This window comes from Condylostylus longicornis, unplaced genomic scaffold (genome assembly GCF_029603195.1).
Source record: "Condylostylus longicornis isolate FDR11 unplaced genomic scaffold, ASM2960319v2 ptg000135l, whole genome shotgun sequence".
NCBI lineage: Eukaryota > Metazoa > Arthropoda > Insecta > Diptera > Dolichopodidae > Condylostylus > Condylostylus longicornis.
In genome coordinates this window covers 10,827,313-10,841,312 of record NW_026578103.1, presented here as the reverse complement: position 1 = coordinate 10,841,312, position 14,000 = coordinate 10,827,313, and the positions used below count along the sequence as shown (strand labels likewise).

The 14,000-nt window shown below is 25.5% G+C and overlaps 1 protein-coding gene across 2 annotated transcripts in view; it reads left to right on the top strand.

Moving 5' to 3' along the window:
• Positions 1-14,000, top strand: part of LOC129615323 (protein bowel) — an 80,732-nt gene that overhangs the window by 24,344 nt on the left and 42,388 nt on the right. For both annotated transcript variants that reach the window (XM_055530464.1, XM_055530465.1), the window contains exon 2: positions 10,763-11,730. In XM_055530464.1, the coding sequence (XP_055386439.1) occupies positions 10,820-11,730 (911 nt within the window). In that variant the 5' untranslated portion in view covers positions 10,763-10,819. The remainder of the gene's footprint in view (positions 1-10,762; positions 11,731-14,000) is intronic.

Below are 14,000 nucleotides of genomic sequence, written 5' to 3'. Positions count from 1 at the left end.
ATAAATTTAATATCGTAATATAATCAAATCGAAATCTTGCGTAAAATACAATGATTTCGTATATATCACAATTTCATTTCGTATATATTTTTGAAAATTCAATTAAAAACAAAAATGAACTGCTAAATAATTCTTACTTTTTGGCGATTCTCAATTTTTGCAAATTTTTGACAATAAGAAAAAAGGTATATGAACTTAACATTGTTTTCTTCATATATGCCACATTACAAGCCATGTGCTACTTTCAATAGTCATTAGAATTTCCTTAAATTTTGTAGGAGGTTTGGAGGAAGTTAATCTATTGCATAATTTTAACAATAGTGTTTGCAACATTCGGAATGGTACCAATTTCATTTATTAACACACTTAATGCCAAAATAATTGTCAATTCTCCGTTATTTGTTCAAAATTTTATTAACGTTAAAATATTTTCAACTAAAACTATCATATTTTAACAAAAAAAATTAATCACCCTGTACATTATCTTTGATGAAATATTAAGTACGAATTTATTTATTTCATACTAGCAATCATTTTCCATAGTTATATTAAAATATCAAAGCTATTATCATTTCGGAAAAAATTAAAAATATTATAAAGTAACAAAAACATACAAAATGAAATATATGTAGAAAAAATCACGTTGTATCCCTGCGATTACACTGTCAACATTCTGTACAGCGGGAGGAATAAAATCTTATCATTAAAAATAATGGAAAAAAAAACAAGAAAACAAAACAATGTTTGTTCCATAAAGATAAGAGAAAACTGTCATCGCATCGTTTTAATCAGTACACTTTTTTTTTCCATTGCTCTTACGATGAACTGCCAACACTCTACTACACAGCTTACCTATATAATGTAGATATCTAATTTTTGAAATAAAAGTAGCATAAAAAATTGTTTAACTGTTACCATTTAGAGTCTACCATAATAGTTAAGTTTTTTTTTGGGGTTTTGTTGATATTTACGTTTTCAAATTGTTTATCTTTTTCTAATTTCTCGCATTTACACACTGAAAGAAAAAATAAATAAAAAATGACAGGTAATATCGCATAAAAAATCTTATCTCGAATTTTTTAAAATTAAGTATAGTTTGTTTGTAATGTTAAGATAATAAAAAATAAAAAATAAATTTTTTTTGGTATAATAGAATTTTTTTTTATGAAAATTTCGTTTTTTTTTCATGTTTTACAAAAACAAAACGAAGTTTATAACAAGCCAAAAATAAAAATTTTCAAAAATGGAAACTTTCATTTTACGATTTTTATGATATTTTCTTTTTGGCAGCATTTTCTACTACTTCTATATTACTTAAAATAAATATTTGACTTTATTTGGAACAAAAAAAAAATCATTTTATTAAAAAAAAAGGTTTTTTTAAAAATCACTGATAGCGTTAGCGTTAAATCTTACGTCAATATTTTTCTGTTAAAATTAAAAAAAAAAATAAATATTTTTTGAAATATGCTGTCATTTTAAAAATTATTAATTTAATAAATTCATTTTGATTACGTTTTCATATTTATTCAAAAAAAACTTATTTTATCAAGAGATATGCACACGTGCTCACCTGAATTAACAAATATATAAGTAGTTATCATGAATGAAATAGTGAAAGATGCATCATATTTGTATGTAACATTTAAAGTGACAGTACCAAGCCTTGAAACTAAATTATTACTTGCATAGAGGCCAATTGAGGGAATATGCTTTTTTCGAAATTTATGTAATAAAAGCCGGAAGAAATATAATTTTAGTGTTAAACTAAATATCAGGAAAATCATCTACTATAATTATAGGAATAACAGTTTTAACTCTGTAGAACAACTGTAGAACAGATGAAAGGCAAAAAAATAAAAATAATTTTCTTCTCGAACTGGACTCGAACCAGTTTTAACCTGAACTTATAATTTTTCTACCTTTATGAATTATTAGCTTAATAGGCACAATACTTATTAATTAAACGACTACACGTTATATTTGTCATTCAGTAATGTAAATAACAGTCTTTTGTAATATATAAAATGCATAAAAGATACATTTTTTGAATAAAATTTATCGATGGTACTTACGCATAGCCTCCGAAGTTGTAATTTGTCACTGAATTTTGATAATACTTGGATTGGCTGGAATTAAAAAAAAACATCCTATTTTTACTGTCATAAAATATATAACATTCATACTCTGCAATCACCCTCTAGTAACTAGTCAATAGAAATTATTGCTTTCTGGTCATTTGATTGAAATTTTAAGCTTACACCATTACGATATTAATTCAACGACATTTTTATGTTTTTTTATGTGACAGATAATATAGAAATTCAAGCTAAACTTAAATATTACAAAAACTTAAACTTTATTATACACACAACATACAAAAAAAAAGAAATAAAAATAAAATCAAAAATGAAATGTCAGTTAATATTTTCTTCGTATCAATAGCAAACATGATTAATAACTTTTTTTTATTTTTTACGGATTTTTTTATCATTTTGAGGTTTCTGATTTAATACGAATGCGAAAAAAGAGAGAAAAACACAATTTATGTATTCTTAATATACTCAAATAAAAAATGTACTATGTATAATTAAATTACTATAAATCTTCATTAAAATATTTAAAATTCAAATAAAATTTAATTCTATGAAAGCATATAAAAAGAAACATTTAAATTTTTTTCCATAAAAAGAAATAAAACAACAAAAAAAATGTAGATGTCTAAGCAGTAACTAACAAACTGTCATTTTTATTAAAGTTACATAAATTTAAATTTTCAAATCGCAACTCTGTACATTTTTATATAAAACTGGTATTATTAATTCAATTTCAAATATCATGACATTTTTAATGACAGTTCAATGACAATAACTTTAGCTACTCACCTCCTCTCTTATTTCGTAATTTTGCTGTAATTTTGTTGTTTCTTTTTGTTTTGTTGTTATATTGTCTTTCTCTCTTTTTATCTTTCAAATAAACGTAATCATTTAAATATTTTAATCTCAATATGATTACTTGTCAGTTATAGTACAAAAAAATTTTTTTTTGTTTGTTGTACGTATGTTGTTTTTTTTTGGTATTTTCCTTTCAATTAATAAAAATGAATGCTAAATAATTATTTTAAAAAATATAAAAAAAATATTTGTATATTTATGCTTTACTTATTTGTATGTTTCTGCAACATTACTTTGAAAAAAAAAAAAGATATACAAAATGTACGTGTCAATGATTGTGACATTTGTGACATACTTAGTAAAGTCGTATTTGCATATAAATAACAAGTGACAGCTCTGTTTTTGCAATAAAATTTATTTTATTTATTTGATTTAAAAATAGTAAAACTTTTTGAGATTTTTTTAAAAAATTATTTAACTACCGTACAGTAAATTTAGTTTTAATTAATTTTTAATTGTCAATGTTATTTTTAATGAAACAAACAGTATATTTCATTTTATTATGCTATTATTGTGATTATTAAAATTAATTAAAAGTTTTTCCTCTTATAATTACCGACCGTATTGTGTAAACAATAGGTAGGTTATGTGATGGCAATAAATTTTGCATATCGAGTTTTCGGTGGGAACGTACTTCTCCATAGTAGGGAAGTGTAAATAAACTATTTTTAGCAACCTGTCGGTCTGTCGGTCTGTCGGTCTGTCGGTCTGTCGGTCTGTCCGTCTGTCGGTCTGTGTGTGCACGCGTGTATCTCAAGTTCGGCTGAACCGATTTTGATGAAATTTTATATGTAAGTTTGTTTCCACCATGGCACGGATCGATCAACTTTTGGTATATATCAGGCCTCGGGAACTGCACTTTTTAGCGGGCCTGTTTTACATTTTTGAACATTTTGAAGAAAATATTCAACCGATTTACTTGAAATTTTATATATAAGCTCAGCTCGACCGTCCGCAAAAATTCATATGTTTTGGAAGAAATCAGGCATCGGCAACTAGACGTTTACTACGGGCCAAATATACATTTTTGTGTATATAAAGAGAAATAATCAACCGATTTCATTGAAATTTAATATATGAACTCCTCGTATTAAAACAATGAACATATAAATTTTTTGGAAAGATCAGGGCTCGAAAACGGATTTGCGGGCCCATTTTACATTTTTCACCATTTTGAAGAAAGTATTCAACCGATTTACTTGAAATTTCATATAAAAGCTTTGCTCGATCATACACAAAAATTCCCAACTTTTGGAAGAAATCAGGCATCAGCAACTGGACGTTTACTACGGGCCAAACATACACTTTTGTGTATATAAAGGGAAATAATCAACCGATTTCATTGAAATTTAATATATGAATTTCTCATATTAAAGCAATGAACATATAATTTTTTTGGAAAGATCAGGGCTCGAGAACTGATTTGCGGGCCGATTTTACATTTTTCACCATATCCACAGAACAAATTGATGGAATTTCTTGAAATTTGATATTTGAGTTCTGGTTGTTACCGAAACTAACTGGCGAGCATTTCAGGGAATTCGGGTAGCACAAAGCGAAACTCTACTAAGAGCCAAATTTACATTTTTCTAAGTATGTTAACTATAAGCTTACTAATGTCCTAAAAATTGGAAAGAAGTATTTAACAGACATTTTTATAATATTCTGTAACACTTTCATTTAACTAGACAATACACAATGCGGTCGGTTATGTGCTGACCACATCAGATTTTTTTTTTTAATGTTATTGAATGAATAATTTACGATTAAATATAATTTTAACCATTTTTGTTTTATTTTTTCATTTGAATTTAAATATTAATAATATTTTCTTAATTTATTATATGTGTGGGATGTAAAAATTATTCAATTAGCTTAAGCTAGTAGTTAGAAATGATTTTTATGTTTATTATTGTTTGAATTAACATAGAATACTTAGATTTGGTATCAGAAATATTGTTTTCGTATAATTTGTATGAAAATAATATTGTTATAAAATAGAAATTTTGATATAGTTGGGTCAAATCAATGGTTTATAAAGTAGCACTTTTTTCTTCAACATATATAAAAATATTTAAAAGATTGCATATTTTTAGGATGATCTCTACTACAGCGGCTACAGTTTTTAGAAGTGGCAGATAGGCAATATTTCTTTCTATAGAAGCTTCCTTTTTCAATGGTATAGAAGTTTTGTTAAAAGACATACGAACGGATACAGTAAAACTAATACTTAAGCACTTTTTTTCAAATTTTTTTTGGCAAAGTGCTAAAATGTAAAAATATTCCGTCGCCTGTCAATTATGCGTAAATTAATTTTTTATTATAATTATAATTCCTTATATTTCGTTTTTATGTTTAATAAAAATTTCAATGCCTATATTATGTTGGTTTGGATAGTTTTATCCCGACATGGAATAGTAAACACTACGCTAATTACGTTCCGAAATCTCACTTTCGAGAGTAAAGTTTTTATTCACTTCTCAAAAAAAGTTACTATTCATTTCTCTCTTTAAAGTCTCTATTAATTTGTTGTTATGTTGAAATTTTATTAAGACCCATATCTAAAATCTTAAATATTAATAAATTTATGTGTGATGACCATTTAATATTGTAAATGTAGTTATTGTTTTGTATGCGAAGATATTAATTAACTGGAACTTAAGTAACACAATTTTAGTCCAAATTATTTCTAAATTATTAGTTTAAGTTAGGTAACAAAAAAAAAACTTTAACAGGTAAAATAAAAAGTTTAAAATTTTTATAATTGTATGAATTGAATTAAAAATCTAAAAATCTAATTAATCTTTTCTATAACAAACATACGAGTGTAAATAAAAATACAATAAGAAATTTTCTCAACAATTAAACGAAAAAAAAAGTAACTACAGTCACACAAAAATTATGTTTCGCAGATTATAAATCATTAAATACAATTAAAATCCAAGCCATCTGTATTTTTTTCAATTTAACTCTATACATACACGTATAGATGTGTACACATGTCTGTACTAAGTTTACGGTAGTTAAATTTTAACACCTTTGCATTAATATTTACCACCTACTTGCAAACTGATTTTCATAATATTATTTTGTATAATTTACAATTTAATAATAAAGAAACAAAAAAAAAATTTTATTTTATAAGACGGTGACTTTATTTCAATTTTTTAATATCATTCATTCCTTTTGAAGAAAATCAAGAAGCGTAAAAAACAGTACACATAAGAATTGAACTGTCAGTTAAGAGCTCATCTCCGGGAGAACAACTTTTCGTTTTGTTTTATTTTTTTTTTGTTTTTTTTTTTTTTTATTTATAGCAAAATTAATTTAATATTGTAATTCTCCCTCGCTTTTAATTCGTTTTTTGCTAAATTTATTATTGTTTTTCTTTTTCTTTTTTTCTTGTGTTTGAATAATTTTGAAGTGTTTTTACTTTTGAGATCAACTTTTCCTATTTAAAAATGTTAACAATTAATGAAGTTTATTTCCGATAACCATAGGGTATATGATTTAATAAAATGTTATTTCCCATCAACAAAATGTTTAATATAATTTGAAAGTAATTTGGAGAGCAATTCCAATAGAGTTGTCGCAAATTTTCAAAAAATATTTTGTATAGTAAAGTAACACGTCCAATATTGCAAAAATTTTTAAATTTCCGCTTTTAGTTTTATTAAAATTTTCAGTATGCATCTCGCAAAATATTTTATTCAAATATCGAAAATTTTACTCGGCCTAATTTGCATACTTACGAAGGTGTTTACGTACTGGGCAATAGTGTTCAAATTTTACATGTATACCCAACAAAGATTTTGATTCTAAAATTCCAAAATTTAGTTCTAGTTAAAAGCCTTCATATATTGTATATGGAACCTATACCATAGTTCAGTATGACTTCAAGAATTCTTTCGTGCGAGTATCACATAATTTACATGATTAATATTGATGAAATTTAACGGGTTAATATTGATTTTTAAATGCGTAAATAATTTGATGAAATTTGTAATACCTTCAATCAATCGTAATAAAAATTTTTTTCTTGTTTGTTCTCAAAAAGTAATGAGTTGTGAAAACTGAAAGAACTGATTACTTACTATTTTAAAAAACCAAAGAGGGCGTTTATTGCTTTAGTATTTTTTTTTTTTTCGTTATTTTTTCCCCTTATAAAATTCAACTATGTTTTGTTTTTCTTATTTATTTTATTGTCTCAAAATACTTATGACACGATTTACGAAACTCGCCGAATTTAAAGCGATAAATTAAAATTAAAAGAAAGAATTATAATAATAAAGATAAGAAAGACAAAAGAAAAACAAAAAAAAAGAAACAACAACCTGACCAACACCTTTTCAGGTGAATATACTTAATTCAGCAGTTGTTAATATTTTGCTTTCAGACTTTTTCATTATTTTGTTGTTTTGTTTTTTTTTTTTTACTTAAATTAAGCAAAATATTATAATGGCACCCAGATAACAAAACAAAAAAAAATTTGCTTCTTTTTTACCACTATATACGATTCAAAAAACAAAAAAAAAAAAAGAAATAAAAACCGAAGTTAGTAATTCTGTCTGTTTTATTTTTTTTATTTTTTATTTTTTTCGTTTCACATTTTTATTTTTTACGGTAGCTTAAGTTTCATTTAACAGTAGCTAAAATGGCTAGTAAAAAAATTGATATTGTGCTTTTCGATTGGAAATGATTCGGATCAAGTTATATGGTTATGATCACGATGATTATGATCATAATGTTGATGATGATGATGATATTCAGTAATAATAATCATTACACATACACATACGACGTACATCATAATATTTTATTTGATGACTATCAAATATATTCAATCGATTATAAATATTATGTACTATGATGATGTTGATGTTGATGATCATCAGAATTCACTATAGTTTTAAAATAATACAATATAAAAATCAAAAACTTTATTTTTTTTTTATTTGTTCACGCTAATAATATTCTCGTTTTTTTTTTCGCTGAATATTATTACTTTGCTCGTATTTTTTCAAAATATACTTGTATATTGCCATGCCATAGATATTTTCAACTCTTCTCTTTTAATATTTTATTGTTATTACTATTGATTAATAATTTTTTTTTTATTTTATCTTGCTTTTTTTGTTTTTAAGTAAAACTAAAAAAAAAAATAAAATTCTGCAGGTGTGTTAACAGGTGAATACCATATACGTGTAAAAACATTTTATGTTTATAATATTTTACATCTTGTATTTACTTATAAACACCATATTATTAAGATAGCTATATAAAACATATTATAGCCAAGTAAATTGATTTAACTTAATATAATTTTTAAATGACTTTTTGTTTTTGTACGGCGAAAAATAAAAATAGTAAAATAATATAAAAAAATATGATAAATTAATTAAAGTGTTCAGCGTATAGATTAATTCTATTATGGAAAGAGAAATATTTTGTATCACAGTTGAACCCGGAAAAAAGAGTCATTTCTGTTATCTATATTAAATATTCTCTCTATGGTTATTCAAACATCCTCTTTTTGTATATTTTGCATTTCTTTATGCCATAGCACACAATTCTAATCATGCTCCTTTCTCTCTACTTTAAGATATTTCATCTACATCTGCACGTAAATTGGAATATTCATACAACTCTAGGCTTTTCCAAGATAAAATTCTCTTGTAAAAAAATTATTAATAACTCACAAACTTTTCTCAATTTTATGCAGTTTAATGTATTATAATAAATTATTTACCTTGAACAGAAGTATGGTCTCTTACAAAATTTTTAGAAGAGCGCACAAAAAATCGTACAAGTCAAAATAATTAAGTTGTCAGAATAAAGAAAAAATCCATACTTATATGAAAACAAGAAATTAATTGCTATTTTAAGATTCTTTGAACGTGCATTATAGAATTATTGTTGTTGTATTTGATAATGCAACTGAATTATGATGCATAACAACGTAGATGTTTTTACGGGATTTTTAGTGGCCTTATTCGGGCCGATAAATGTTTTTCGGGATTTCATTTTTTCTCAGGTTCAACTGTACAAATTTAAACATTCTGTTGGGCAATAAAAATTGAATAATAAAAGAATATATTTCATATTTTGTGTAATTTAACATTAATTAATAAATATGTACGTAATAATGCAAGTGGTGGTTCCACTTAACTCGAAATATATAAACCAATCTTCTTAAATTTTATTCTGATTATAGTTTTAAATTCAAATTGTTCTAATTAAATAATAAGTTCCTAATATTCTTAATAAAACTATTTTAAAGATTCTGATTAATTTTTATTATTCTACAATATAAATATACAATTTTCTACAATATAAGCGACGAATTGGGGTGTTAATAATATTAATTTTACTGCTATTATTGAAAATAAATCGTCCATAAAACACACAATTTCATGCCTATTTAATTATTACAAGTTGATTGTTTCAAAACATTATAATATTTACTTAATTAAGATTGATAAATTGTGTATGTGTTTCAATGTAAAGATATAATGTAGTATTAATATATTTTTAGGTCACCATTATGTGGTGAATATTTTTATATTTGCGGATTTGTTTTAGTTCACCGCAATGTGGTCTATATAATTTGAGTCTAGTTATGAAAGTATCTATAACTAGTACAAGGATTTTTAAAATTTAAGGCCATTTTTCACCACAACACAAAACTTCTTCTAAAACAATAATATCCAATACGTAATATAGATTAAGGTCAAATTCAAATATCTATATAGTAAATATTATACTTAATACTAAAGCTATATTTAGGATTACTTCCAAAATTCAAAATACAATTACTAAGCAACCATAATATTTATGTACATGCAGTGTATAACGCACTCACCTTATAAGCTCTTATTCAGTATATAACGAAATATTTATTAATTACATTGAAAGCGTCAAATGTCATGGATGCACAATCATGTAGAGCAACAAAATTTTAAATGAAAGCTTTACTTCATAAAATAAGTTATTGAAATTTTAAAAATCGAAATGCAATTTTAATTTTCTAATTTATTTCATACACACGTTGGTTTATTCTCCGTAAATAAATTCAAATTTGGTGTAATAAATTTTTTTTTCAACTTTTAACACATCCACAAAATAAAATTGTTATAAAACATTATGTAATATAATATATGAGTAGATGTTAGTGTGCAAGATAAACGAATGATGCAAATTTGCAAAGTAATAAATTTTATTTTATTATGACTTTTCACTGATAATACAGTAATTAACTTTTCTGGTTAGTTAAGTATGATAATTTGAGTTTTATGTATATGAGCACTAATTCGCGTTGTTTTATTCTAAACTTCAAAAGAAATGAAAACAAAAGCAAAGAAAATGTGGTATAAGAGATTTGTTGGTAAAAATTCACTCAAAATTTAATAATCATATGGAAGAGCCTTTAAACATTCTCTTAAATCGTAAATCTTCATGAAACTTTTTATAATATTACTTCTAGTTGGCGCGAATATTTCAGTCGTTTGCAAAAAAAATAAAAAAACCCAGAGAATTCATAAATTAAAAACTGTCGGAAAAAACTCATAAATCTAACTTAAGACCTGAAAACTTAATATCATTAAAGTTATGTTTTAAGATTTAATTTTCGAACATAAATTAATTATTAATGCCTATGCCTCCCAGACAATTTTAAAATTTTCAATAAACTATTAAAATTCTAACATGAATTCAAATATTTCATTGAAAAATTCTTAAATTTTTATTATTAATATTTTTCTCCAGAAACAGTTTTTATAATATTTTTACTTTATTTTTTCTTTTTTCAGATTACAAATTAGAAAATATTTACAACTTAATAATAAAATATTATTAAAATATTTAAAATGCCAACTGAAGGCCCAGCTGTGATTGAAGATCATGCCATATCATTGGTAAGATCAGCACGTATTGATCAGTTCCTACAATCACCAACATCAAATGGAAGCGGTAATAGTAATAGCAATAATTGTAATATAACATCTACTACACAATCAACAACAAATTCACGTAGCTCATCTGGTGGTAGATCATCATCATCAAATAGTACAACAAATAATTATGAAACTCAATTAGCATATCAACATCATTTAGCTGCAACACAGAGTGGTCTAGTACCATCATCAGTACCGCCATCATCATCACATCATCGAGAGCAATCAGCGTTTGTTCCTGTTTTACCATCACGAAATATACGTGGTCCATCAGCCCTCTATGGCAGTATGCTTGATGGATCAGAATCATTAGGTAAAGATGCAGCAGCTGTAGCTGCAGCAAAACGTGGTGGTTCTAGTTATGAAATAATTGCGATGATGGCTGATAAACGTAAAGAATTAGCATTAAGAGAAGCTGCAGCAGCAGCTATGCTTTTACCTAGGCCTAATGTAAATCAACCGGGTGGTCCACCACCACCACCACCACCACATCCAGCTGGTTTATATGGACCGCCAGGAGCATTTTTAGGTGGTCCAGGACCATCACCAACTGGCCCCGGTACATTTGCTTTTCCACCAACAGCAGCTAGTTTATTTCCTGGTGGTGTACCTGGTATGCATGCCGGTTTAGATCGTCGTTTATTACGTGCACCTGGACGTGCATCACGTCCAAAAAAACAATTTATATGTAAATTTTGTAATCGTCAATTTACAAAATCGTACAATTTATTAATACATGAGCGTACTCATACAGATGAGCGTCCATATTCATGTGATATTTGCGGCAAAGCATTTCGACGTCAAGATCATCTTAGGGATCACAGGTGAGAATTAAAGTTATTTTTCATTTTTTTTTATTTTTGAATGTAATTTGTTGTTATAATTAAATCTAACATTAATAAAATAGTAATTTCGCAGCTCTAGTTACGTATAAAGATTTTGCAATACATTGCATTATTTTGCTCATTGAATATTATCTTATTGTTTACGTATTTCTCTATTATAATTTTAAAATTTTCATTTTCTCAAAATTGTATTATTTCTTACAATATTGTCTTATGTTTCAGCCATTATATATTTCACCGCTTAAGCTACAGTAAGCGAAATAAAATAGAGCTGCGACTTCATCAACATTCAAATACATATTATTTTCTACATCTTAAAAGAGTGAGAAGAAAATTTTTATTATTAATATTATAATTAGCAGTAATTTTGTAAAAAAAAGTCTTAAAACCATTTAAAAACAATTTGTTGACTGTTAATTGGTTCGCATAGATTTATCTTATTTCCAAAATTTGAAAGTGTAAACTGCGGACTCCTAAATTTATTCAAATTCAAAATTTAAATCTAATATGGCAACTTTATCTTTCAACCTGTTGATTTGCTAAAGGTTTTATTTAGCTTTAGCGCATGAAAATTGCATTGGCAGTCGTTCGGTATTTTTGTCACTATACGCTTTTTCAAAGCTTTTCAAAAATTACACTCTAAATAACTGTAAATATTTCTCATGCATTGCTCTATTTTTTATTGCCTTTGCTGTGCTATAAAATTTTATGCTTTATTGTTTTTAGTATGACTTGCGGCTAAATGCAATTTTTATATCATCGTATGAAAAACCACAAAAATATAATATAAAAACTTGAAAAAAAAGAGAAAAAAATACGTCGTTAAAAGCGCAACAAGAGTATAGATTTGCGGTTTTGCGGTAAAGCAGCCAATAACGACCCGTTCATTGTATGGTAAACAAAAAGTATACTGGAAAATTGTAATATACAAAATGAAAGGTGACTACCAATGTATATATTTAAATATAAGTACTCGTATATATTGAGAACGGTATTATTATAAAATAAATGTACAAAAAACATCACAAAACCGTGTATAAGACTTAAGGCTAAATTTAAATACTCTTTATTTTTGGTTTTTTATTTCATTGTGAATGAAAATATTTTATAGTGTATTGAAAATATTAAAAAAAGTGGAAAATAATACACAATTCCAAGGATGTTATAATATTCAGTTTTATTATGCGAATGAAAATTTTGAATTTAAATGCGTTCATTCAAGTTTTTCTAAAATTTGAGAAGAAATGTTTTCACATTTAAAAATTTTTTATACTTATACTTATACTTATTATATACTTATATATATTGAAATTATATATGGCACAACTTGCGATCAGTATTAAAATAAATAGTCTAAGCACCAGGAAATTTCAGGCAACGTGCACTTTTATTTGGTCTCTTTTATTTAGAATTTTAGTGTCATTTAATTTAATTTATAGAATAGTGTCGAAACATCGAAATTATTTGAATAAGTATGTTCGAAGATTTCGAATAACTTCTAAAGAATTAAAAAATACAAACTAGCCCATCGCAATCTGTGAAATCTGAACTTGTTGCAGCAGTTTTTATATAAATAAAAAAAACACTTACAATTTCCAAAAATACTCTTTTGGCAGTATATAAAGTACTCAACTATAGTCAGATTGGCTGCAAATTTGATACTGAGTACAGCTTTTAAAAAGTTATGATTTTATTTTTCAAGTATCCTATAATTTTCTTACGAAATATTTATTACCTACCAAACTATTATTATAATTTTTGAATTGATTATTAATATAAAAAAAAACCTTAAAAGGAGGTCTTCTCCTTAAAAAAATCCTCCGGTGGAAATTTGTAATAAAAATTAAACTAGATTTTTCTCGATTATAATTTATTTATTAGAAATTTTATTTTGCGCAAAAATTTATATTTCTTCCTATTTTTCTTATATATAGAAATTTAGTAAAATCTAGTCATAGTCAAAATAATAATTGAAACGTTGCTATTTTTTTTCCGCTTTTTTGTTTTTGTTGTTAGTAGAGGAATACAATAGCATTAATTTCATTACTACATAAATTTGCTTGAAGCGAATTTTTGCCATCAAAGTTAATTTTTATTTTTTTTTTTGTTTATTTTGATTTTTCTGGTGGAACATCGAAAGCAGGGAAATAAAATATTCGAATGCATTAAAGTCTATAAGTAAGAAAAAAAAATATGCTAGAGAAGTTTCTTTTGTTTTGGTTGTTTTTTTTTCATAAAATGTTTTCATG